Here is a 27,679-nt window from a genome sequence, read left to right as displayed (position 1 = left end):
GCCTAGTACCAGAAAATCTTATGCTGAAAAATGGAAGAGATTCTGTGCTTGGAACCAGGCACAAGGAAATGACACAATTGTACCAAATATTCTTCAGATTTTGCAATACTTAACTGAGATGCTGGACAAAGGCCTATTCATTTCATCAATTAAGATTCATGCCTCTGTCATTTCAGCTCATTACAATACAGAGCCACCTGTTTTTTCTCATCCTTTACTCCTCAGAGGAGCCAAAAACGTAGGGCCTCCAAGGAGATCACCAATACCTGCATGGGACCTCAATTATGTCTTGGAAAAACTCACCCTGCCTCCTTTTGAACTAGCCGCTACAGCTGATATAAAATTTTTATCTTGGAAAACTGCTCTGCTTCTAGCAATAACCTCTGCAAGACGAGTCTCAGAGCTACAGGCACTCATGGCTGTGGAACCTTTTTATCATTTTCTGTCCAGATAGGGTTTCTCTGAGGACAAACCCGACATTTATGCCTAAGGTAGTGTCCAGTGTGGCCCTTAACCAAACTATTCACTTGCCTATCCAAACCACAGAATAAGGGTGAGAGACTTCTGCATTCTTTGGACTTACACAGACAGCTGCACTTCTACCTGGACAGAACCAAAGCTTTCAGGAAGACTGAGCAATTACTAGTGGCATATGCTGCAGGATTACAAGGAAAGGCTATCTCAAAGCAGACTATTTCAAAGTGGATAGGCCACTGCATTAGTTTCTGCTATTCACAATATGGCAAATCAGTGCCTAAGGCCATCAGGCCACATTCAACCAGAGCAGCAGCCACTTCAGCAGCCTTCCTCAGAGGAGTACCAACCAAAGACATTTTAGAGGCTGCAACCTGGAGATCAGTACACACTTTTACAAAGCACTATCACTTACCACTCTACTCTAAATCCAGGGCAGGCTTTATCACTGCAGTTCTGCAGGGCCTCATAGCCGCTCCTTATCCTATTTAGCTCCAGCCTCCCAACCTTAGCTTTGGGATTCAACCCAATTGTAATGACTGCAACAGTGAAACACGATGAATATAGTACAGTTGTATACCTACCATAAATGTAGATGTTCGAGTGTATTCACTGTTGCAGTCCAGGTTACCCACCCACCATCCCCCTTATCTTTGCTGGAACTTATCTGTACTTCTCTGTTCTATACAACCTATGTGGTGTATTTGCTGGTAGAGGAAAGAATAATTTACTTTGGTGCATGTATGCTTTATTGACATATTTTTAGCCTACCCTTTTGGGGGCACCTGACATCTGGGGCAAGAAAAACTGAAGAAAATGGCGTCGGCTGCATCTTTTATACCCCTGGTGCACTCACGTCAGGGAGGAGGCGACAGCAACCGACGTTGGACATTGCCTTTGAAATTCAGGCAGACTGCGGATAGCCTGCCAGCAGGATAACCCAATTGTAATGACTGCAACAGTGAATACACTCGAACATCTACATTTATGGTAGGTACACAACTGTACTTTATGTGGTACATCAACAAGCAGGGTGGAACCCACTCTTACCCACTCTGCAGGTTAGCCATGGCCCTGTGGAACATGGCCTTGGACATGCAAGTCCATCTGCAAACTCAATTCCTGCCAGGCAAACAAAACTCACTGGCAGAGACGACTTAAGCAGAAATCTACTAGACCCACAAGAGTGGCAATTGGAGCCCAGCACTTTCAAACTTCTGATTCAGAAATGGGGCAGAGGTGGATCTCTTTGCCTCCCCCAGCAACCAGCTCAGCAAATTCTGCACCAAGGGTCCTCACAGCAGGGTCTGGAAAGTGGATGCCCTATCTTTTCAGTGGGTAAATCTCTTAATCTATACCTTCCCACCTCTGCCCCTTCTCCCAAGAGTATTACTCAGAATAAGACAGGACAGACCAAGGGCAATTCTAATTGCCCTGGACTGGCCACGCCAGCACTGGTAACCACTCCTGCGCACAGCCTGACACCGGTGCCACCCTGACACCTACACCAGAACCCAACCCTGCTCTCTCAGCAGGAGGGACACATTTTGGGTCCACAGCTGCAAGCCCTCAATCTTGCAGCCTGGCTTATCCCTTGAATCCCCCCCCCCCAGCAGCCCTAAGCAAGCAGGTGCTGGACGTCATTCTTGAAGCCAGAATACCCAGTACAAGAAAATCCTATGCTGATAAATGGAAAAGGTACTACTCCTGGATTTAATCTAAAGGAGAAGACACAGCTCTGCCCCCCCCCCCATGAGCAGGGCACATGGATGGATTATGAATGAGTTTGTGAGCTGTAGTTGGATAAAGGTGAGATAGTTGGGGAGTTCAAGCCATTTTAGGTTGCATAATGATAAGCAGTGGTGGGATGAGTAGGAGACAGTAGTTACAAACTTAGCAATTTTGTTGTAGCTTGAGTCTAGTTTAGACTTCAGAGAGGACTGTTGGTGAGGAGGGGGCACCGTATAAAAGAGAGGGTAATAGAAAAGAGGAGGCAAGGGGAAGTTGGGCTGATGCACTGAGTAGATGTTTGTGTCCGTGAAAATGCCAAGCTTTTGATGTCTTCTTGACAATGGACTGGATGTGCAGGTTAAATGTGAGGTTTTAATCTATGATGACACCTAAGAGTTTTGTGCTAGGTGCAGTGTTGATGGTGGTACATTTTGGGATTGAATGGTGAAGTTCTCTTTTTGTAGGTGTGTGGACTTTTTGGTGGCAGAGATGACTAGTTTGGTTTTGTTGGGGTTCAGGGCAAGATTATTAGACATCCAAATTTCGGTGGAGGTGAGGGCGTTTTGGCTGAGTTGGTGTAGTTCTGAGGAGTTATTTACAGTGCAGATAATAGTGGAGTCATCCGCATACTAGATGACTGAGCCTTGAGTGAGTGTGGTGTGGAAGTTACTAATAAATATGATAAACAGAAGTGGGCCTGAAATGGAGCCTTGAGCAACACCAGTGATGGTGTTTAGGAAAGGGGGGAGTAAGAGTTCTGCCATTTAGTTGATTGTTGTCTGTTAGTGAAGTAATTAGTGAGCCAGTTTAGAGTTGGAGGTGAGGTACCTATGTTAGAGAGTTTTGTTAGAAGTAGAGAGTAGGATATAGTATTGAAAGCTTTAGAAAGATCAAGAAATAGTGAAGATATGATTTTGCCAGTGTCATGGGCTCAGTTGACAGTGTCCATGAAGAATATGAAGGCAGTGATGGTACTATGTCCTGGCCTAAATCCGTGTTGGGTGGGGGAGAGGATTTGGTTGTGAGTCAGATGGTGAAGAAGTTGAGAATGAATAAATTTTTCCAGAATCTTGGAGATGGATGATAGTATATCAGTGGGGTGGAAATTGGTGTTGGCTGTGTTGGCCCCCCCCCCCTTATGTAGGAGGAGGATAAAGCTTTTTTTCAGATGATGGGCATATAGGATTCTTAGGTAGATCTGTTGAGAAGTATGGTGTTAGGGTACGCGATTGAGTTGGCTGAGATTTGCAGGTATTTGGCGGGTATATTGTCAGGTGCATTTGTGCATGGTTTGAGTTTTAGAAGCAATTTTTTTTAATAGTCCAGGTGGGTATAGGTGACAGAGTAAAGTTGGGAATACAGGGTGTACTGGTGTTAGCTGTGGAGAGGTCTGTGGTGGGCAAGTTGGTCTTGGGAAAGGTAGCGGTTAGATTGGCTATAGTATCTATGAAATAGGAGTTGAAGGTTGCAGCAATTTCAATGGGTGTTTTATTTGGGTCTGGGCAGGGATTATTACTAGAGCCTGGGTTTAATAAAGAGTTGCGAGAGCTTCAGAATTTCTTTTGGTTTTGCTTGTTTTGATTTTCTAATGTAAGGTAGTGTTCTTTTTTATTTTGTAGTACTAGACTGCGGTGGTGGTGTGGCGGTAGCGTTGTCGCCTCACAGTTAGACGTTGCATGTTCGATTTTCAGTTAGAGCATCTTCTGTGTGTTGACATGCGTGAATGGGCGTTCCTTCATTGAAGGTTGTGCATTAGGCCTGGCAAGCCAGCACGTAAAAATCTACTGCCAATCATTAACGGACCGGAGTTCCGCTGTGGCGACCCCTAACCGGGAAAAGCCAAAAGATGGACAGACAGTACTAGATGCTTAACCTGGTTTCAGAGCTGTTTGTATTGGGTGAGGTCAGATGGGTTTTTGTTTTTTTGCCAGGTTTTCCATGATTCGTCCCTGTGTTTCATGAGATCCTTGGTGGATCTTGTTAGCCAACTGGCATGGTTGGTCTTTACTCTCCTCGTCTAAGGGGAGCAAGATTATTTAGTATGCCGAGGAAGGTTGAGTTGAAGAACTCAACTGCCTCATCAAGGGGAAGTGATTTTAGTGCATCCAAGTTGATGCTAAGCAACCTTTGGTTAAAGCTAGATGGACAGAACTGGGATTCATCTATGGTAACCCTGTAGTGATATTTATTAATTGTTGTGGTATATTCACGTTGTATAAAGGTCGGTAAGTGGTCACTTATACTGTTGGAGAATGTGCCAGCAGACGTGATATCATTTGGGCTGCACACTAAAATCCAGTCTTGGATTGAGCCATTAGTATTAATTTTATTAGGCCTGGTTATGGTGTTAGCTAGCTGGGTGAACTTGTATAGATTGACATTGCAGTTTGTGGGGATATGTCTAGCCAGTTGATATTTACTTCTCCTAGTATGATAGTTTCATTTTTTATGTTAGTAGATGCTCAGGCAAGGATTTCCTCAAGAACTGGGATGTTATTGCCCAAGGGAATGTAAATAACTATCACACAGAGGTTTTTGCAATTATTCATTTTAAGGAAAGAAACGAAGTTCGGCTGTGGAGAACTGTGGGATGGGTTTTGTATATGGGACAATTGTGAAAGAGATGGAGTGTATTAGAGAGATGCCTCCACCTTTTTTCAGGGTCTTTTGGCCCTAAGACAGGTGAAAGGAATTCTGTGTTCTTAATGTAGGGTTTTAGCCTTGTTTCAGTTGTGGCAATAATATCAGGTTTGTTATGGGCTATCCATGCATGGAAGTCCAGATTTTATTTATGATACTTTGTAGGTTAATTGTAGTGAAGTTTATTGATTTTTGGGAGTTGGGGGGTTGCAGAGGAGAGGAGATGGGACCCAGGTTGGGATGTATGTCCACGCATAGCAATATGTTTGTTACAGAATATGGGAGAGTAGTGTATTCTAGTTTCCATTTTACTTTGGATAATTTAGAGAGAAAATATTATTGTTGTGGTGATGGTGGAGGAGGATTTTTACTCTGGTACATAGTAATATGCTTGTGTTGTAAAGGCTGGCTGAAGTTTGTGAGAAGAAGGTGGTGTGTTCAGACTGTATGGGAGAGAGGATAATGGGCAGTGGGAGGAAGAAGTATAAGACTGATGAGAGGTTAGATGTAGTAGAATATTGAAAGAGATTGATAAGGTAAGTAGAGTAGTGATAACAGAGGTGGACATTGTAATATGGGATGTGGGTGAATAAAGGAGTGAGAATTAGTGTGCAATAGTGAGATGTGGTGGTGAAGAAGAGGTTGTACTGATGGGCTAATGATGAGGTGAGTTAAGATATTGGGTATGTATGGGTTTGGTTGGAGGTGTGGCTAATGGTGTAATGTGAGGGGAAGTGAAGAGGTGTGGGTAGTGGTGTAATGAGAGGGGAATTGGAGGGGATAATTGGGTGGTGGGTTAGAGGGAGGAGCTAGAAATGTAATTGATGTGGGGGTGGGTGAGAATGGGGGTAGCGCAGGGGAATGGAGTGGGTTGAAACCAACTGCAGAGTTGCTATCTGGAAAGAAAACTAACAGTAAGGTAAGAAATCCGAAGGGGGAGCAGATGGTCTCTAAGTATTTAAAGTTGGCGCCGCAGCTCTGAGGAGGAATAAGTAAACTCTCAAGAGGGATGGAATAGACAAGACTGACAGGGTTGGGAAGCTTACAATAAGATTGTTAGGAGACCGAGGGGGGAGCTAAGAGCCAGGGCTTAGAGAAAGCTGTGAGAAAACAGGTTTGACAGGGCTAGGAAACTTACAATAGAATTATGTTGGGAGAACAAGAAAAGGGGGTGGCTGTGAACCAGGACTTGGAGAAAGCTGTGAGAATAGAAAAACAATCAACCATCTAGCCCAGGTCAGTACCTAAAAGCATCTGTTTATCTGTGTGAACTCAAAAGCAGATTTAGTAGCACATCAGGGAAGTAGAATATAAAGTAAATGCAAAGCTTTGGAAAAATGTATATATTTGTTGCAATAAATGAGAGGAAAAGGGAGGGGTCCAGTAGTGTGCACAGCAGAAGAATCAGTAGGAGTATCACAAAGAGATGATGATCATCTTCACTTACAAGGTCACTTGGGCACCTCAGAAGCAGACCTCACTCCCCTTCCCTCTTTCCTCCTATACCTTCTCTGTTGCCCTTAATTTCCCTTTGACATTTTTATTTCTCCTACTTTCATCTATTCTGTCTCTCGTTTACTTTTTTTTCTTTTTTGTTACTCTCTGCCTGTCTTTTTTTGTCTGAACAATTCTTACCCCCTTTTCTACAGTTTGTCCATTGCCCTGTTCTCCTGGGTTACCAGCAACTGCTTTTATCTCCGTTTCTTGCATTCCCTTTCTAGTTAGTTTGTCCTTATACTCACCTCTTCTTTTCCACACTAGTTGTCTAGCGACTTTGTTCTCAGCCATTCATTTCTGCTGTACACATTGTTGTTTTTTCACTTTTGCTGCCTGATGCATCCTGGGCTGACCCGCTCAGTTTGCCCTCACTGCACTTGGGCTCACGCCACTCTCCTACGCTACCCCCTTTCCCATCCACCCCACTTCTGTTTCCTTTATAACTGACTACCTTAATCCCACCCCTTCCTTAAGACAACCTCTTATAATCCTATCCTGTCAGAACCTTCCTCTCTCTCCATTTTTCCTCTTCTACCTTTTTAGCTCTTATTTTTCTCCACCCATCTTCTCTCCCCACCCCCACTTCCTTTTTCTCATTTATACTGTCTTTTATTCCTACTTCCTGTTACCTCTTCTTTATCCCATTGTTTTATATTGCCAGTATGACTTCTACTCTTCTCCCATACTCTCTTCACCCCTTCATCTTATCTTCTATTCTTCTACTGTTTATAACCTAATTTCATACCACAGTCAACGAATCCAGCAACACTGCTTTCCTGCTTCCTCTCGTATTATCACACACCTCCAAACCCACCATTGCTTTTCTATAGCTTTCTCACTCTTCTCCTGCACAGAACATACTCTGCCAAAATTAAACTGTCTCCTTTAATCAATCTACTCTACAGGACTAAACACAAATCTCTCTCTCCCTACATTTTTACTTCTTTTCCAAACTACCTTTTTAACACTATTCTTGTCTCTGGAAATGTTCACCCTAATTCAGGTACTCATACTAATATACATGCTCCTTCCACTGCTCCACAAACCCCTCTGTTTACTCCTAACTTAATTCCTAAGCATCTCTCTTTCTTTCTACTCTATTAACATCCATAGTATCCTTAACAAGATCACAGACTTTCAGTCATGGATAGCTTAGTACTCCCCTAACATAGTTTCTCTTTCTGAGACTTGGCGTAAACCACATAACACTGATAATGAAATTCTCACTTTTGGTTACAAGATTGTCCGCCTTGACAGAATACATAAAAAGGGAGGTGGAGTCGCTGTTTTGTACTCAGACTTCATTACCCTTGCTCCCGTTTCTAATTTTTCTCCTTCCTTTCACCCTGCTGAGCTTCTTATTGCCAATTTTAAACCTAACAGTTACAAAACTTTAACAATAATTGCCATTTATATACCACCAGGTGATAATATACCTCTACTAGAACAGATTTTTAATTGGATGTCAGACCATATACCCAATGAGATCATAATACTAAATTATGTTATATCGACTGGTCTACTTTTTGCTCTAATTCCCTTACAAACTGCATTAATCTTTTTGAATACACACAACTTATCTCATCTCCCACTTTCTACCATAAACATACCAATACTAGTTGTATCACAGCCCAGAATCTCTTCTGACTCCATCAGTGACCACTGCCCTATCCATATTTTCTGATCCTCTCCTCACATTCCCAGACCCCACAAATTTAAAGAATGCCGGAATCTATCCACCTTCAATCCTGACACTTTCAACAGTGCTCTCTCAGTTATTGATTAGTCTTTCTTCTTTACCTTACCTCTTGATGAAGCTGTGTCTCATTTTAACTCTATTTTCCTTAATATGCTTAACTCCCTTGCCACTTCTAAAACTGTTAGAGTCAAATCCCATAACTCTCCTTGGTTAACTAACTCTACTTGGTCTCTTATACTAAAAAAAATATATACTGCCTGGAAACTTTGGTCTAGGACTAAATCTCCCAAAGATATAGGGAACTTTGTAATCTCACCAAAAAGCATATTAATGATGATAAAAGAAATTTCTACCGTCAGTCTCAATCTACACAGTTAAGGAATACTAAACAGTTTTGGAACACTGTAAACCAAGTACTATACCCAGGCAATCCTTCATTGCCTAATCCCTGCCCCAGCAATACTACCTTTGAAACAGCATCCATATTCAATTCTTACTTCATTGACACCATAAGCAAACTTCTGCAGACTTCTAACCCTTCTTATCTCTTACCACCTATGGCTCCTCAACAACAAACCTCCCCCTTCTCTCTAAGGCCAGTTCCTACAAGTTGCATCAAAAAACAACTTCTCTCCCCATCAGTTGATAATCTGCCATCTTACTTCCTAAAAACTGCTGCTAAATCTATAGCATATCCTGTCTCTATCCTCACAAACTGCTCTATTATTGAATCTACTGTCCCTACACTTTGGATAATGTTCTTTACTTATACCTATTCACAAAGGTGGGAATTCTACAGAATTTTCTAACTTCCGACCTATTGCCATACTTTCTCCCCTCTCAAAAATGCTTGAACATTGGATCTACAAACAACTCATGGCCTGCCTCATTCATAGGAACCTGATCACCCCTACCCAGCACAGCTTCTGTCCACACCATAGTACCTCTACTACTTTCACTTCCTTTACCAATACTATTTCCCTAGCTAGAGATAACAATAAACTTGTGTCCTATCGCTTCTTAAATATATCAAAAGCCTTTGATACCATCTCCCACCCTTTACTTCTCTCAGAGCTCTATCCCATCTTAATCTCTCCGCAGCAGCTACCTTTCAAATTAGCAGCAGTCCATCAAATGGCTCTCAGCTGTTTCTCCTTTTCAAAACTGGTGTCGCACAAGGTTTCTATTCTTGGACCCTTTCTTTTTAATATTTTTACCAATGAACTACACAAATCCTGTCCTCAGTCTTCCCTAATACATTACGCTGATTACTCTGCTATTATATCTGTAGCTGACAATCCTACTGAACTACTCACCCTCACGCAAACATCATTCATACAAACTGAAACATCTAATACTTAATCCCAAAAAGACAAAACTCTTACTTTTCCTCCCCAAATCCCTCTTCCACCTCAAATCCTCTTAACATCTTTTCACTGAATAATACTAGCATCACCCCTGTTAGCCAGACTAAGCTGCTTGGAGTAATCATAGATGACCAACTAAAATTTGACCTTCATATACATCACTCTGTTAAGAAAACCCACCAAAAGCTTGGTATCCTATATAAAAACAAAAGGTTCCTCAACCCTGACACCAGAATCTCACTAGCAAATGGTTATCTTATTCCTAACCTCTTCTACAGCTCACAAATTTTTACAAATCTTCTGTCTTCTCCTCTCACTAAACTTGAAACTACCTGTAACAAAGTAGCCAGATTTGCTGCTAACCTGCCAATCCAAATCACACCATTGTCTTGCCCTTAGTTCACCCAATTGGCTAGAGTTCTCTAACCAACTTAGTCACCCATATGCTCGTCATTCACTCTATATCAGTAAGCCTTCTTTCTGCCCTAGCTTGTCTTCACTAGTCTCATTTTATACTCCTCCCCGATCACGAAGGAGCTCAGTTCAATATTGATTACAGATTCATAAACCTAAAAAAGTCACCTGCTATTCTATGGAACAAGCTTCCTATAACTCTGCAAAGTGTACGTCAAGTTTATAAATTCAAAAGATCTCTCAAAGAATACTTGAATCACTCTTGAAAATGTCACTGTAATCACCCTACGTGAATCTAGTTCCTGCTGTATTCTTTTCTTTCTTTTTTATTCTTCTATCCTTCTTGACATATTTCTCCTTCTGTTGATTTCTATTAGATTCCAGTCAATATACTGCATTTTATTATCTTCTGCTCTGTATATATGTGTTATACCTTCATGTACTTCTGTTATATATAATTTCTTTTAGTCTCTTCTTCTTTTTTATCATCATGTTATATATTGCTAATCTTATTGTATTATAGTTCCATCGTAACATGTATGTTTTATATTTGTATTGTGGAGCCTTTCTCCCTAGGCCTGAAAAAGGGCTTTGTCCCAGTTGGACTTTCCCAGTCAACAAATGTCAAATAAATAATAGACCTACACTGCTCACAGTCTGTTGATAATAAGTAGGACTTTGCAGTAGCTTTTACTGGTTTGTACGAGGTTCCACGCTCCATGTTTTTGTATGCAGGCAGTTGCTTCAGTTTTTTTTTTTGGCTGGACCTTTGAATGTTTTTAAGGGAACTCCTCACAGTTTGTTGATAAAAAGTAGAACTTGCAGTAGGTTTTACTGGTATGTACAGGGTTCTGCTCTCTGTGTTCTTGTATGCTGGCAGTCACTTCAGGTTTTTTGGGTTTTTTTTGTTTTGTTTTTGTTGGACCTTTGAATGTGTTTAAAGGAACTGCTCACAGTCTGTTGATAAAAAAATAGGACTTGCAGTAGCTTTTACTGGTTTGTACAGGGTTCTGCTCTGTGTTCTTGTATGCAGGCAGTTGCTTCATGTTTCTTTTTTTTGTGCATTGCTTTTTTGAAGCCAGAATTAGGAAAAGCTCTTGCTAAATTACCCTTTCTAGATGCTTAACAGACTGTCTTTCCCTTGCCCATAAAATAACGAAATTGGATCTACAATCTAAGCTTAAAGCTCATCACTTCAGCATTTGTGCTGCAGCTACTTGGTCCACAGTCCATACTTTTGTATCTCATTACAAATTAGATGTACAGTCTAGTTCATGTTCTTTTGGTTCCACCATAGTCAAGAGTGTCTTTTCTTGATATCATCCAGACCGACAGCTTGGAAATCTGTCCCATGTGTTTAATTCGACAAAAATAGGCAACACTGGAAACAAAAGTTATGTATTTATTGTAACGGTAGATCCATGATGTTTGATTCAACCTCTCTCCTTCCTAAATTGACACTTATGAATTTGGGGTGACCGGGTGGTTACTAGTCTACTCCCTGTCTGTGAACAGTCCTGTTCTGACTGTTGCCTTCTCTCTCCATCTTTATCTTATTTGAAACTATTATCATATTTACAGTGTTGTAAAATGTTTATATTAGGTGGGGGCAAACTCGATCTGTGGAATGGGGTGGAGTATAGGGAATTTTGGGTTGGGGCGAAGTCAGAGCTGTGGAACCAAAGAAGCTTCAGAATCTATGCCGAGATCTGATCCATCAACCCATGTGTTGAACCAGATGAAAATCAGACAACATGGATTTGTCATTATGGTAAGCACATAACTTTTGTTTAAGATTGGGTCTTTCTCTAAAGTAGCACTTAACTGTTTTGTCTTTTTCCAGATATCGAAGCGTAATCACCACGCTCCTAGCACTACACAAAAATTAAAAAAAAAAGAAGAGAAGTTCTTGTCAATGGAAGATAGGATACAAAAGCTAAAAAAATGTTTTTAGTACCTTTAGTCTTACGCAGAGGTAAGGCTTGTTTTAATCAGATAGAAAAGAAGTTTTGGATAGCAATAAAGATGTGAAGAAATTGATTTGGGAGGGGAAGAGAGCAAGAGTTATGTGGGGTAAGTTTATTCTTCCCATAGAACAATATGGTTACCTTTTTTGAAGGGGTACTTTAAAGCCTTACACATTTAAGGCTTATACACATAACTTGAACAGAACTTTGTAAACAAGTGGAAAAAATGATGATGAAACTGGGGGGGGGTAGGTAGCTTATTCATAACAGCAGAAAGTATTCAATGAACTAACTGGTAAGGCAATTTTTACCATTATGGACACCTGTATGTAGGGATATAGAACATTGGTAAAAGGGGTCTGGTGTTTACTGGAAGAAGTTACCAAAGGAGCCAATGTATTGGAATCAGATAACTTTGGAGGGAAAGTTAATAGAGTTATGAGTTTAAGCAGGACTTTGGACTGCAGACTAGAGACTGCCACCCTTATCAGGGATTGATTACAGACTGTAGGCAAAGAGAAAGGGATGGGGAAGTGCTAAGTGAAATACCAGCTGTGGTAGACTAGTTGAGTCTATAACAGAAGATGCTGTTAAGGAAAGGGATAATTAGTGGATTGTATAAAATAATGAATTCTAACTACAGTAGACTCCCTCTTATCCGGTCTCGCTGGGACCAGACCTTAGGCTGGTTAATCAGAAAAAGCGTACAAAATAACATTTATAGGTTGTAAATCAGCTAGAATAATAGGATTTGTGTTTGTTTGCATTTTCTAATGAATATGTAGTCTAAAACTCAAATGTCTGTCATTATTTAGCCCAGAAGAGGCAGAAGTGTTCTTCTCTGTTGTCTTTTGCTAGGGCTGTGGCAGAAATTTGATAGCTGGTTAAAGAGAGGCCAGATAAGACTGAGTTTACTGTGTAAGGATCGGTGAGAGGCTGTTAGATTGGGAAAAGAGAAAAGCCAAATTGCAAAGGAACAATGGAAGGAAATCTGTAGGGCTCCCAAGTGTGCAAGAGTAGCATTCAGAAGGTTTATGTGTTTTGTATGAAAGTGTTTGCAAAAGGTATTTTTATACACCAAGTGCACTTTAGAAGCAAATGTGATGGGAGAGGTAATTGGGAATGTGTGTCTGTGTTTAATTTAACAAGCTGGCAGATTTTAAAAATTCTGTGCAAAGGACTTTGTAGTGTTGGGGAAACAGTTAAGGAAATTATTCTTTTTGAGCTGGGTATAGGATCTGCATCGTCTAGCCATTAAAAGGCTTTACCAAGTTTAATGTTATTGGCAGCTAAAACTCAATTACTAGAACATGGAAATCAAAATTTAAACTGAGCCATAATGGAAGCTTTGAATATTATGAAATGGATAAAAGAACTATAAGTGGGCACTTAAGAGACTGGAAGGAACACATTATAGAAATAAATGGACAGCGTGTGAATAAATGCTGTCAAGAAGGAGTAAGGCTTAAGAGAAGGCAGGAATTGGACAATTTATGTAATGTTGGAGGGGATGACAATTGTGTACTGTACAAACATATTAAGGGAAACTGTAACGATTTGTTTATTTTCTTATTAAAGGACAACAATGGGGTTCTATTATTAAATGCTCAACCTCTCTGTCTTTTTTTCTCCTTGTTTATTGTCTCTGCTATAAATAAACAACAATACAGCATTTAAAATAATTTAAATTGACTGTTCCTCTCCACTAGAATAGTACCTTACTGTACTGTGGTTGTTTCACTTTCAAAAAACATTTGTCCCGCCCTAGGAAAGCTTGATGCAGTCTCCAGTTCACTGATGTCATCAAGACCACTGATTGCAGGTAGTTTTCTGGCCATTTCCCTCCCCAAGCTGACAGCACCACTACCGTCCTAAAAACCCACCCATGCTGTGATGTCCACCGCTCCCTGGTCCTTCACCTACTCATACAGAAAGTAAAGGCTGGAACAAGGAAGGAGTTTGAGTCAAGTCTCCTGCTGTGAACTATGAATCACAGTGGGTAACAGCTCACATTACCCTTAGCACTTTGACAACTAGGGAAGTAAGGTGTGAAGGGGGTTGGGAGATGAGTCAAAGCAGTAAAATTCAGGCTTCACAAAATACTTCAGTTAGCCATTATTAAAAGAAGCAGCAGTAAAAAGCACTTTGAATGCCTGTTCTATGGCATTTGCATTGTTTATGTTGTAAGTAGTCATTGAAGGCATGAAATGTTACTTAAAACTAACTGACTGAAAGACAGCAGGTATGCATGTAAAATCAATGCAGTGACAGGAGCTTTAGGAAGAAAGAGGCCTGCGTGATGTAAATTATTTACAGACAAGCACTGTATTGTGGCATACCTAGAGGAAGACTAAACAATCAGAATTACTTCAAGATTACAGACCCCATGTGGTTAGACTCAGAAATTAAGTATAAAAATATTTAAAAAGCTGTAAATAGTCCCAGAGTGGTGTTAAAATGTAGGAAACCCCAAACCATGATGAAATAAACATGTTTTTTGAGTCCGTGGTTGCAGTTCTCCTTAATGTATAGGGACTCATGTTGCAATTTAAAATGTGTGATTTAATAAAGATTTTTTTAATTACTCCTTTTGAGTAAAGCTACACAAATATCACAAATAAGGTATAACCTGATTTGTCAAACTTGCTAAGGGGGGGGGGGGTAAGGTTAGAAACCTGAGTTAGAAACCTTAAGTGATGATGCTAAAAATGAAGAACAAACAGATAAGACTGGAGATGGTTGGTAAATTGCATCACTAAAGAGCGAAGGTGAGAAAGGGGTAACAGCAGATAAAAGGATGAAGGCTACTCCTGTGGTGTAGAAAGATAAAGCCTCTATTGCAGCCCAGCTGACCGTGGTTCAATTAGCGGCTTTGGGGAATACAGAATGGCAGAGAGGGTTGTGCGTAGCAATCCCAAAGAGACGGCAGTTCCATGGGTGTTTCCTTTGATGATCCCTGTTGGACTGTGGAGATGTCACAATGACTGGGTATGGTCCAAAGGGAGAAATGTGTTGTGGATATGGCCAAGCTACTGCAGCTGAGGCTGGATGATAAGCCACATGTCCCCATTGCACATCCACTTTTCAGATTCACCCATAGATGCTGCATTGCGTGTGTATGTGGGGGGGGGGGTAACAAGTAGTGCATCTAAAGTGAAATGTTCCCAAGCTGAATGGAGACAGCTAGACCTCCAGGATGCCATTAGGATCTGCATTGGCCCCAGCTACATTGGAAAATGTCTAGCAGACACAGCAGTGGATGTGGGACACTGTTTAGAAGGTTATAAGATGATGCAAGGGGGTAAAATGTTTCAAGAAGGCTAAACAGAACTTCTAGTGGTGCATGCTAAACATGAACAAGAAAAGGACTGCTGCGAACATTAATGAGTCTATATTTCTTCTTAAGACCGCCAGAGGTGGGAGGCACTGGAGACCTGGTACTGACACTAGAAGAAAAGAAAGACTGTGAGTGCAAGGGATGTCATAGCTAGAGGGTACACAGAATGCCACAAGGACAAGATGGATGAATCCAGTGGATTGGAGGCAGAGTATTAAATGAGCTAATAGATTTTAGTGTCAGGAAGACAGGATAAGTAATATGGCAACCAGCTATATGGGACAGAAAAAGGCAAGGCAGTAAAGAAATTAATAGGTCAGGATGAGTCTAAAAGATGGTACCTGTAAGACTGAATGACATCAAATTGCATGGGAATAACAGAATTTATCATCAGGACAGTAGGAATAATAAATACTTGTAGACATAATGAACTAAGCTGAGGTAGGTGTGATTTTTTAGAAAAATGTACAGGTAAGGGCCCCCAACTATGTGCATCTTATCGACCCATATCATTGTTAAACATTGATTATAAAATTTTCATGTCTGTCCTAGCCAAAAGACTAAAGAATATATTACCCAATGTAATACACTTTGATCAAACTGGCTTTATCTTACATAGAAAAGTGCATGACAATATTATTGCGCTACTGTCTCTAATAGACATTGCAAACAAAACCAAGAAACAATTAACTCTTATTAGTCTGGATATTGATAAGGCACAGTGGTGCAGCGGTTAGCGTTGCCACCTCACAGCAAGAGGTTCTCCGGTTCGATTCTCGGCTAAGGTGCCTTCTGTGTGGAGTCTGCATGTCCTCCCTGTGGTCGCGTGGGTTTCCTCCGGCTGTTCGGGTTTCCCCCCACATTCCAAAGACATGCAGTAGGTGGATTGGACAACCTAAATTGGCCCTAGGTGTGAGTGTGTGTATGTGTGTGCCTTCTGTGGAAGGTTGGGCACCGGGCTGGCAACTCGACACCGTAAAACTCTGCTTCCAATCATGAGCGGACAGATGATCTGCTGTGGCAACCCCTAACTGGGAAAAGCCGAAAGAAGAAGTCTGGATATTGATAAGGCGTTCAACTCCCTTAGTTGGTCATACTTACAAAAAAATCTTTGAAGAATTTAACTTTACTTCAGATTTCACTAAACTGACATTAAATATTTATAGTGATACTAAATCATTTGTTATGATTGGTTCATGTCTATCATCCCCAATAAAAATTCATAAGGGAATTAGACAAGGTTGCCCTCTATCCCCATTATTTTTCACTTTTATCGGTGGAACCCTTTGCTTCATTTATTAGAAATAACCCAAATATCAAAGGATTTCAAGTTATTGAGGGATACTGTCCAAAAGTTCAGCTTTTTGTTGACGATATTCTACTAACATCCAGGGAAATAGAAGGCTCTTTACAGCATATCATAAATGCCATAACTCTTATTTGGAAAAGTCTCAGGGCTCAATTTTAATCAAAATAAAATCAAAACACTTTTAATCAATAAGAAAATAACAATTTGCAAAAATACAATACATTCAACTGAGAAAATGATAAGATAGATTATCTAGGAATAAGTGTTAAGAATAAGTGGAATGAGACTTAAATTTAACTTCACTAAACTAGTAACTTATATCAGTGACTTGACTAAAAAGTGGAACAAAATGTTTTTCACCATAGAAGACGGACTTACATTATTAAAAATTATTATTTTGCACAAGATTTTATTTTACATACAGTCATTGATTTTACCTCCTCCTAAAAAAATCTTTAAACAAATAGATCCCCTATTACTAACTTTTCTTTGGTTCCCAAAGAAACCAAAAATAGCCTATAAATGACATGTTAGAGCCTGGGACAGTAATGGGATTGGCTTTCCCAACATAGAATGACATTCCAAATCTGTTATTATTATCATAATGCTACACTGGATTTCATCTATATATACCTCTAGCTGGAAACAACTACATAAAATACATATAACCTCCTCTGAGAACTCAGAAACCCAGTTTAAGGAAACCTTTGGAATTAACAAAATATTTTGGATACTCCGTGAATGTTGCCCATATAGTCGCTTCTCACATAGTATAAACCAAATATTTTATATTTTCAAAAATATAATTGACGATAATTATAAAGAACACCTTTTTCATTACATTTCCCAGCTTATGCACCAGATTGTCTACAAACCTTCAATATCAATAAGATGCGGAATCTTAGAGAATAATCTAAAGTTTTGGCACCAGTTTATAGACAATAAGAACATGCAACCAATGAACTTTCTCTTAGCCAGATATAATGTCTGCCAAGATAATTGGCTCTGTATTCAATCTTTGGCAGTTTCTTGAAAATAAAATGAGAGTGACAATAAGTCCGGAAACTGATATTATACCAAGATTGATAAAACTATTCATATGGTGTAGTTCGATGAATATTGAGCATATCACCTGTATATAAAATCCTACGAGAAGACTTGATTACTTTTGACCCAGCTTTTTGGAATTACTCCATAAAGATTAATGGTGAACCTTTATCTAACGATAATAAGAAACAATTATTAAATTCAATAAAAAACACTTCATCATCTTTATATTGGAGACTATATACCTAGAGATTTATTCATAGAAGCTTTTACAGTCCACACAGATTTGACCTTATAACCAAGAGTAATTAAAGCAAATGCTGGAGGTGTGGTGATATTCTTGAAACCAACCGGATTCATATGTCCATCGAATGTAAAACTCTCACACAGTATTGGAGTGATTTTAGACATTTCACAAAAGCCCTGTGGTCTGATAACTGTCAAATTATTAGCTCTTTGATATTATTCAATGTTCCTACCCCAAGTGTAATTCCTAGACATCAGTTACCTGTTCTTTGGCTAAATCTAGCAATTGCTCGAAAAATAATTACATTGAACTGGAAAAATAAGCAAGATGTTATGTTTACTGAGTTTATTTCAATAGCAAAATCTGTATGTAAAAAAGAAATGCAAACTTTTTATCAGAGATCATCAAATGTAACGCACAAAAGATTAGCTTGGCAAAAACTGGAAAGATTGTTAGATAAATATTGATTAGCTTTCTTGGATAAAACAAATGTTTATCCTGGATGTTTGTATGTAGTGTAAATAGTTATTTAGATTTATATTGTTTATTTCTAATACTTTGTCCATGTTTATTAACAAAATTTAATAAAAATGATTTTGGAAAAAAGTGCACTAATGCCATAACATTCTTACCATTACTCAAACACACTACTGTAGTCCAGTATTCCCCATTATCACTATTATGCATGCTATCTTATGGTTTGTTTCATTTGTGAAAGAGCGGAGTTGTAATTTTTAACAGGTTGTCTAAATTTGATTGTTGACTGAAGCTATTTTGGATTTTTGCTGTGATTTTTTTTTTTTTTGAAGATTACTACAGTAGTTTTGTGAAGTCTTTAAGGTGCTATTCTGTGATAGGTTCATAAGTGCCAGTATTGTCACAGAATGATTGATGTTTTTTTTAAATGCCAGATTTTCCTTGTTTTATTTCCGTTATGCATAAGCTTATTTATGTGTGGTGTAGGCCATGTTGCAGGTTTGTATAACCTTCCTTGCTGTTCCCTTAATTTATTTAATAGATTCTTGTAGAAGATATTTTTATTTAAAAAAGTAATAATCATAATAATAATTCAAGTATTGGCTTTGATAGTTTGATCACTTTAGTCATTATTAACTTAAGAGAATGTGAATAACGTAATAGTTCTTGACTAGTCAATATCGTTACCTTTAGTTGAGTTCTTTTAGTACACTCCCATAATTATAGGTTTTAAAATCTTGTGTTTTACTTTGCTAAGCTTGTCTTCTGCAGATTCATAGTTGAGAGGTAAATGACTGTGGTGAACCGGACTAGTTCATCCATCCATCCATTTGTTGTCCTCTTTTTAAGGTAAACGTGAAGAGAAATTTGGCTGGAACACCTGGGAAATTTCCATATTCTTTTCTGTAGGTGCTGTGGGATTTTTTATATCCACCTGAGCTACGACTAATCTTTGGTTTAATGTCCTCATTCAAAGGATAACACAGTCTGGAGTGCAGCTCCTCCTAATGCTGCACTGGGTTGTCGACAATCTAATCACTTGGAGTGGGTATAGCACCCACTACTTTCTGGTCTTCCAGCACCAAAGGTGAATATAATACCTGTTGATTCCCTGACACTGCATCTAGGCATTTGAAGATGGAATTTATTCAAGTTATATTTGTATTCCTTGAAATGGATTGATCATTTTGCTTGAATTCCAAAGTTAAATAGAAGTGTGTCTTTCATTGTCAAGTCAGATTTAATATTTTAGTCCACACGAGCAGAATGTAAGTAATTTTCTCAGTGTAAGGTACATGATTTTACTGCTTTGTCTTTTAGGATGGTGGTGTACACGTCTTGGGTGTTCCTGTACGGAACCAGCAAGAAGTTGAAATCTATGACCCCATAGTCCTTAATCCAAGCATTCTGACATTTCCATGGCAATCCAAAGCAGGAGCTTATCAGTACACAATACAGGTAATAATCAGAAACATTATTTCCTTCTTTATTTACTTATGCACTACTTGTTCTGTTCAGATACTTTTCCTTGAATTATGGCATATGTAATCCTTTCAACGCCGAATACTCCCTTGCTGCTATTCTTTATCCTGCGTACCTATTCATGTTAATTCATCCATTTTACTGGATATTATCTTGAGGATGGTACAGCAGGAGAAGACATGCTGTATTTTCCAGTAGTGCTAGAAAGTTAGTATATCATTTATTTGGATGGTGTGTTGTTTAGTTGATCATATATGTATGTGTTGCACATAATATGAGGAAGCAATGCAGAACAAGTTCTCTTTCACAAGGGGAATCTTTAGCATGCCAGCTAGCATGTTACCATATTATAAGACTCTGTCCAAACTACACAAGTTGACTGTTATCAGGGCTATAGTTAGAAGAGAGAAGATCTCATAAGGGTCAAAACTGTAATGATACTTTGGCAGCCATGACAAAAGTCATGCCTGAGACTTGTTCATAAATATTTTAGTAATATTTGTTTATAGGTGAAACAAAAGAAAAGCAATTGTAATGAAATACATGGGATGGAGAGTTGAGCATTTCTTGAGCTGCTCCTGAAGTGTAGCCTTATAATGCATTGCTGTAGTCTCTGTTGCAAGACAGATTTTCATTTGCAGAAGTTCTCTTTACCTTTACTGGGTTTTTCCCCCTAAAGCAGTAGATTTTTAATGTTGTGGCATTGGAATAAAATGGCTGCTGTTGGGCTGCAGCAGTATCATGAAGCTGTGTTGTATGAGATGTGAGTTGTCTATCAGTTTTCTGGAGCATATCACTGTGGATGATGTATGTTAAATATGATTAGTACATGACCAGAAATAAGTGTAGCCTGACTGAAATGTTAAGTGCAGGAGTAGTTTTAATTAATGGATATTCTTGCCATTGTAGACAAGCTGAACAGAGACATGTAAAGTATGACTTACTGTGTCTGTCCTATACTACAGGTAAACCAAACTGGTGGACATGTGGTGAAAAGACCCCCATTATGCTTAAGGAGTAATTCATAAGTGCCTCTTAATTTTGAAGCCTGAGTAAACCAGTAACTTTTAACACCTTGACATTATTTCTTTTGTAACAAATTAACATGTAAGAGTTATATACATTAATTGCTGTCCCAGCTTTGTAGTTTTGGATTTGAGATTTGGATGTCAGGGGCGAACCTGCATCCAGTAGTGACAGTAGTTGTGTTTATTGGATGAAGAAGGGGTAAATGATTCTTACAGTACCATCGTACCAATACCTGTGGACAAGAGGTGATACACTCCTGAAATAATTTTGCTGTATTCTGTAGAAGATATAACATTTAAAGAGGTCAATGTCTAAAGAAAAGTGACCTAAAAAAATATCTGGGACTGTCTGCAAGTCAGCTAGTAACAGCTTGATGATGTAAGAACAGTTAAAGGACTGGAAGCAGATGTTGTGTGTTTTGGGTGTCTGTGCTAGGAACCACAGTACAAGTTCAAACCAAGAAACACTTATAACTTGTAAAAACTTTAATAAAATGTACAAATGTGCAGAGCATAAGCTTTCGGGTACAACAGCTGGTTTATTTCAAAAGACAGTGATCACATGACATTCATAGCCAATAAAATTTGAACAAATTAAGTCTTTCATCATTTAACAATTATATAACTTCCTAAAAACATGCAAATTACCTATGCAACATCTATAAGTATATATACACATGATTCAGAGATACGACAGCAAAACCTTATTTTAAACCCAACAAATATCATCACAAATGGTTAATAGTAGAACAGGTGATGTGAGATGTATTACTACTTTTAATACAAGAACTCAAGGAGTGAAAGAAATAATAAAGAAAAACTGGGGGATATTAGAAAGCATGCCTGAACTAAAGAAGTTAATTACAAATGAACCTAAGTTTGAATATAGAAATTGTATTCATCTTAAAAGATGACTTTGCTATAATGATGTTAGGTCACAAGTAAGTAAAGAAAGAAGAATAATAAGTAAAAAAACAGGGTGTGAGCTGCAGATATATTTCTTCAAACAGTATGTTTTTTGTAGATCCTAGCTCAGGGAAAGAATATAAGTTTGATTTATTTGCTACATGTAATGCAGTGAATATCGTCTGTCTGGCGACATGCATATATGTCCTGCATTTTGTGTAGGTAAATGTAGTAGAAAACTAAAAGATTGTATAATAGAACATTTTTCTGAGATTCGTAGAAATCATTTATCAAATGCATTAGCCAAGCATATAGTTAAAGATGGCTATGAACATAGATTTGTGTTCAAAGTGATTGATGGAATTTATAAGAATGTGAGAGGGGGTGACTTAAATAATTTATTGGAAATGAGAGAGTATGCATGGATAAATAAGACTTTGGGCTGATAGTCACCCAGGACTAAACACAGCAGTTTGTAATTAAGCCAGTATTGGTTAAGAAGCAAATGCAGTTAGAGATGAAGGTATTGTTTACATGCGTTTTGTGTATATACATGTACATGTGTATATATACTAATAGATGTTGTGTAGGTAATTTGTATGTTTTTAGGAAGTTATATAATTGTTATGAGAGAGTTTTAATTTGTTCAGATTTTATTGGCTATGAATGACATGTGATCACTGTCTTTTGATATAAAACTGCTGTTAGAACACATATATATCTTTGCACTGAAGAAAGGTTGTATCCGAAAGCTGTATGCTCTGCACGTTTGTACATTTTATTAAAGTTTTTATAAGCTATGTGCATTTCTTGGTTTGAACTTAGATGGTTCATGGAATTAATACCAGACCTCGTTTACTGCAGGAACTTGTCCTTTTGCTTGTTTGGATTGTCTTTGTGCTAGCCTAACTTAAAGCTCACATAGCTGGTATATAGTAAAAGTATTTTACCATTTTTAAAAGCTGATGCCTGCATCATGCTATGTCCTTTAATGCTGATGTGATCAGTTAGGATCGGTCAGTCTTCTGATAGTTTTACATTTCCTGCACTTTTAGTCAGTGATTACATTTTGCTTTCATTTATTTCATTGCTATGTGAATGGGGCTTGTCAGCCATTTTTGATCTAACTTCATTTTGTTTCTTTCAGGCATCTGGTGGTAGTGGGAATTTTACTTGGTCATCTTCCAACCATGCTGTGGCTGCAATCAATGTCAAAGGAGTGATGACAACAGGTAGTAATATTGGTGTTAGTGTTATACAGGCCCATGACGTCCGGAACCCTTTGCATTTTGGAGAAATGAAGGTAATTCAGCAAGTATCTTGTTACTTGGAATGCTTTACTAAGATTTAGCTACTGAGATAGCAATGAAACATTTACTGAAACAAAATTTTATTTAATTTAACATGTGTATGTACATACCTAACTGATGATCCCTTGCCACTAACAATTTTCCATGACTATTGTGACACTGCCAGCCTAGCTACCTGGAATTTTGTAAATAATCATATGTCATTTGTGAATAATAACAGCATTCATATGTTTGTCTTACAAATGTAAGAGAACTATATGTAATGTGTATGTTAAACTACTGGTGCAGAAGTGTGTGTTGAACAGGGTTGATACAGTAATGAGCCTCCAGGATGCGTCCACAGTGTACCCTACTGGAAAAGAACAGAAATGTATATAAACCATATACCTGTCCAAATGTAGGCAGTAGTAGTAGAAGCTGGAACATATAGTTAACTTGCAAAACTTCAAGAAAATAAGTTGAAATTAAAGTGTTTTACGATTGTGTTCTCACTTTAAGCTCAGCAGCAGACACAATGTCTAGAGCTAGAAGTTTTTGTATTGTCTTGAAACAGGAATAATTACTAGGTTTCAAATGTAAAAGTGTTAAATTGTTTTACAACTTCCAGTTCTGGGCAACATCTGAGAGATATGTACTTTTAAAACGCAGATGTTAGTTTCTGTTAGCCTGGGAACTGAAGGCAGGTGACAGTGATGTCATCCAGGCTGACCCAGCAGTAAGGTTTATTATTAATTTAAGAACTGTGTCAGAGAGAGACTAGGCGTTTTGTATTTTGTCGTTGACATGGAAACATCCATCAGCACTTCTGCCTGTGTGTTGCTCTGTAAGTAAGTTATTTAGGTCATAGTATCTTTTAGATATAGATAGGAATATAGTAAAGATTAGTTTAGATGTTTTTTTTATTTCTTTGAAACTGTCCTGCAATGTTGTTTTAAGATATTTCCTGTCATTCTGAACTCTGTAGTTACTGTGTTTGAGTATTGTCTTTTTCTTTTATTATTTATTATTAAATATATTTAAACCTTTTAATTGTGGTTGGTTTGTTTAGAGATATTTAAGCTCAGAGTACTTGCATATGTATTTGTCTTGCTCTTGGTCACACTTAGCATTTAGATAATAGTAACATTACACAGTAGGATTGGTCACCCTTTGGAAAGGGCCTTAAAGTAGATCATAAGGGGTTCTGGTGGCAGTGATAACTACCTTATGGTTTGGGCATAGCTAGTAAACCTATGCCAGCCTTTCCCAGGTGTGTGTTTGTGTATAAATCAGATCTCAAAGTGTGTGCGTATACAAATCAGATCTCAAAGTTTGTGTGTGTGTGTGTGTGTGTGTGTGTGTGTGTGTGTGTGTGTGTGTGTGTGTGTGTGTGTGTGTGTGTGTGTGTGTGTGTGTATCAGCTAATTGGGCAGGGGCACCAAGCACTGGTTGGACAGAGAGAGCATTGGGAGGACTTGGCTTGCAACCCTGGCTAAGGACTCAAATCTATAGTTGTGCCAGTGGGAAGTTTTATTGGGTATCTGGAGAAGGAGGGAGAAACCAACTCCAGACTGACTGTGATCTCTGTGTGCTCTTAAGGGAAATTGCTTTTTACTGCGTGTGTACTTGTCATCCTTCCATTGTGTACATCCCTCAATCTTTTCAATTGTGAGGACTAAGGCTCCTTGATTACTGGGCCAGTGTAGGGGCATCACAACTATGGTCATTCCAACGATTCCACTCAGTTCTGTAGTTCATGATGATCTGTTGTGATGGTACCTTGCTGCTTATTCCATGCACTTTTGAAATTCTCTGCTTTTTGTCTTTACTGATTGTTTTGGGGGGCATTTCTTTTAATTTTGTACTCTTCCTGCCAAGAAGTAGTTCTTATTATATTTCACCCAGTTTCATTTCTGCTTTGTATCCCTTCCCATCTGTAAACATCATTTCTAAAACAGGATTATTTTTTTACCCTGCTTGTGCTCATGTTAACGAGTTCTGTTTAACCTGCCACTTTTCTGTCCTACCATCTTGTGCATGTTAAGTTCATCAGTTTTATACTTGGATGGTATGTGTTTCCTATTTTGCTTAGTCGCCTTTGTTATTCAAGTCATTTTTAAGGTATGCTCTGTAGAAGAGAACACAGTGCTTCAGGTAAAATAACATTCCTGCACCTTTACAGATTTGTTGTAGTGATACCTCTTGCACACTAGCTTCTTTATTCTTCCACTGTTTTGTTGTGCCATTTGAATGGCTTAGTTTGTAGACTTCTCTGGGTTCACACAGCCTGGTTCAGTACGTATTTAATTTTCAGCTTTGTAAGTGAGTCAGACTGTTAACTGTAGACTATTGTTTTTCTTCCTGACTCCTACGTTTGTTAGGTGCAGGTCCTAGTGTTATCTATAGAGAAGAGCACTGTGTCCTCATAAGCCCATGTTCAATGCTAGTGAAGATGTGAGACATCACTGACCCGGGGACTAATCAAGTCATCTTACTGCCATTATGCTTCCTCTTCTCAGGCCAATTTCTATTTGCCACCATCTGTATGCTGTCACTCAAGACTGTTACTTTTTGAATTGCCTTCTCTTAGCTCACTTTCCAGTTCCGGTTGTCTTGCTATTTTATAAGCTTTCTGTAAGGAATGAACTTAAAAGCCTTTATAAAGCACTAGAAGACACATTTACCACTCCACTTTATCAATGTTGTGATGTCAAACCATGAAAAAAAATAACACTGTTATAAGGAGTCTAGTTGCACTGCTAATAATATGGGTTCAAGTTACAGGCTAGTTGCTGAATGTCTGATCTGCAAGGCAGGGATTGAATGGCTGGAGTCTTAATATTCTTTCTCAGAAAGAAGCTGAGGATTTTCTCCATCACCTTGCATCTCCCTTGGTGGAAACTAGGAATGTGCAACAATGGGTTGCCTAATCTGAAAGTTTTGGGAAGTCAGTGACATACATTCACACTGGGTGTTCACATGGAGATGTGTGTTCTTTGCACTTGATCAGTTTGTCAGAACACCCTGAGACCAAGTAGTATGTTAAAATTATTTTTTCACTCCACCTGGAGCTATGCTCTTTGCATCTTTACCTTGCCTGGATTTTTCTCCCCATCAGCTGGGGAAGCAAAGGAGAAAAATGTTTCATAGACAGAGTACCAGGAAGCCCCGATGTACTCCCTATTTTAACAGATGACTTTTCATTCTTTTCACTCTCTTCCCTTTTGTATGCTGATCCTGTTGTAGATTTTTTGATTCCTGCATAAAAGCAGATTGCTGCTTGACTTCTGCAGACAGTAAAAATGACTAGTCTCAGTAATAAAGCCGGTCTTAGTCATCCTTGTAATGCTTCTTCAATTGCTGTTCATACCATTCGATGTTGCTCTATATCACTGTTGCAGTAACTTTCAGGTATGTGGGTTTTATCCTGGCCAGGGTAAAACATCCGGCTAGTCTTCCAAAGTCACTGGCTCCATTCCATACATGCACCTAGGCTGCTGTAGCTCGAGCTCATGCTGCACTTAAGAAAAAGAGCAACAGCCTAGGTGCTAGAAACCCTCAGTACTTTCTTGCTGCCCTCAACAGCACTCTTCCTGGATCTCAGAAAATTGACGGCTGGCTACTGTCTTCCATTACTGACAGATAAAAGTCCCCTTTGTCGAATCCTTCCATAAATATATTTTTTAATTTTTTTGTGTGTTTTTTGATAAGAGTAGGAGCTGGGTCTCGTTAAGAAAATTTGCATTTTTATTGTGTGTAATGTATTACTAGAAGCATGTCATTTGACAGGATATTTTTAGCTGAGAAGTTATTTTTGTTTAGGACACATGATAAAAGTGTGCTGTTTTTATACTGTGTGTGATGTTTTTAGAGAGATTATATATATTTAAGAGAAAGTAAGTGTGTAAAAACTTGCATTCACTTAGTGACAACTTACCATCTGACCAACTTCTTCAAGCTGTGCATACTAAGGAGAAATGTATTCCTGGGTATTTTGGAATGCATTTACTTAGTTTAGAGATATATTGGGACTGGTATGAAGAAATGTGTGTATTGCTTGTGATCACCTCAGTGACAACTTACCTTCCGTCTGACTTCTTCCAGCTGCTCTTATAGGTGACTAGGCTTCTGTTTTGTCCAGAACATAGGTGCACTTAAATGGTCCTTTGTTTCCTTCTCATGCTGCACCTAAGAAAAAGAAAACTTCTGGGGAACCCTTGCTGACACTCTGGGTTCAGTCATTGCCTTAGCTGCTTATGGGCAACTGTAGTGGCTCCAGCATGTTCCTTAGACCACTCACTGTTTTCCCTGAGACCCCTTGGTTTATTCCCTCCCACCACCATGGACTGGAGGTTACCCACATCTTCACTGGCTGTTCCAGTGTCCATTACTGGCATGGAAGGACCTCTTTCTTTGGTCATAGTTGTTTCATGTGGAGGTTCTTCCATGGATGGCTGAGGTAAGAGACCTGTTTCCCAGGTTGAAGTGACATTGATAAGTCTGCCTTCATCTACAATGTCCTTAGGCAAAAGAAACAAACAAAAAAAATAAACATAATTCATCTGAAAACAGTTTATCTATAGATAAATTAATTACTTTAGCTAAAGGCTTATTGCAGGCTTTGAATTCAGTGCAACGGCAGAGGGATTTGACTATAAAACACAGCTCCACAATACATGAGGATCTTTTATCAGATGATTGGTTGGGCTTTTTCCTGTGATTTCTTCACATGTCCGTAATTGAGTCTGAGAAGAGCGATTCTTCAGTT

At 38.8% G+C, this 27,679-nt stretch overlaps 1 protein-coding gene across 3 annotated transcripts in view; it reads left to right on the top strand.

Moving 5' to 3' along the window:
* Positions 1-27,679, top strand: part of NUP210 (nucleoporin 210) — a 2,490,054-nt gene that overhangs the window by 800,621 nt on the left and 1,661,754 nt on the right. For all 3 annotated transcript variants that reach the window (XM_044078102.1, XM_044078101.1, XR_006365597.1), the window contains 2 exons: positions 19,527-19,664; positions 22,770-22,925. In XM_044078102.1, coding sequence (XP_043934037.1) covers positions 19,527-19,664; positions 22,770-22,925 — 294 coding nt within the window. The remainder of the gene's footprint in view (positions 1-19,526; positions 19,665-22,769; positions 22,926-27,679) is intronic.

The sequence above is a fragment of the Protopterus annectens genome, chromosome 7.part0 (assembly GCF_019279795.1).
Source record: "Protopterus annectens isolate FY-2018-M chromosome 7.part0, PAN1.0, whole genome shotgun sequence".
NCBI lineage: Eukaryota > Metazoa > Chordata > Ceratodontiformes > Protopteridae > Protopterus > Protopterus annectens.
This window is presented reverse-complemented; position numbering and strand designations above follow the sequence as displayed.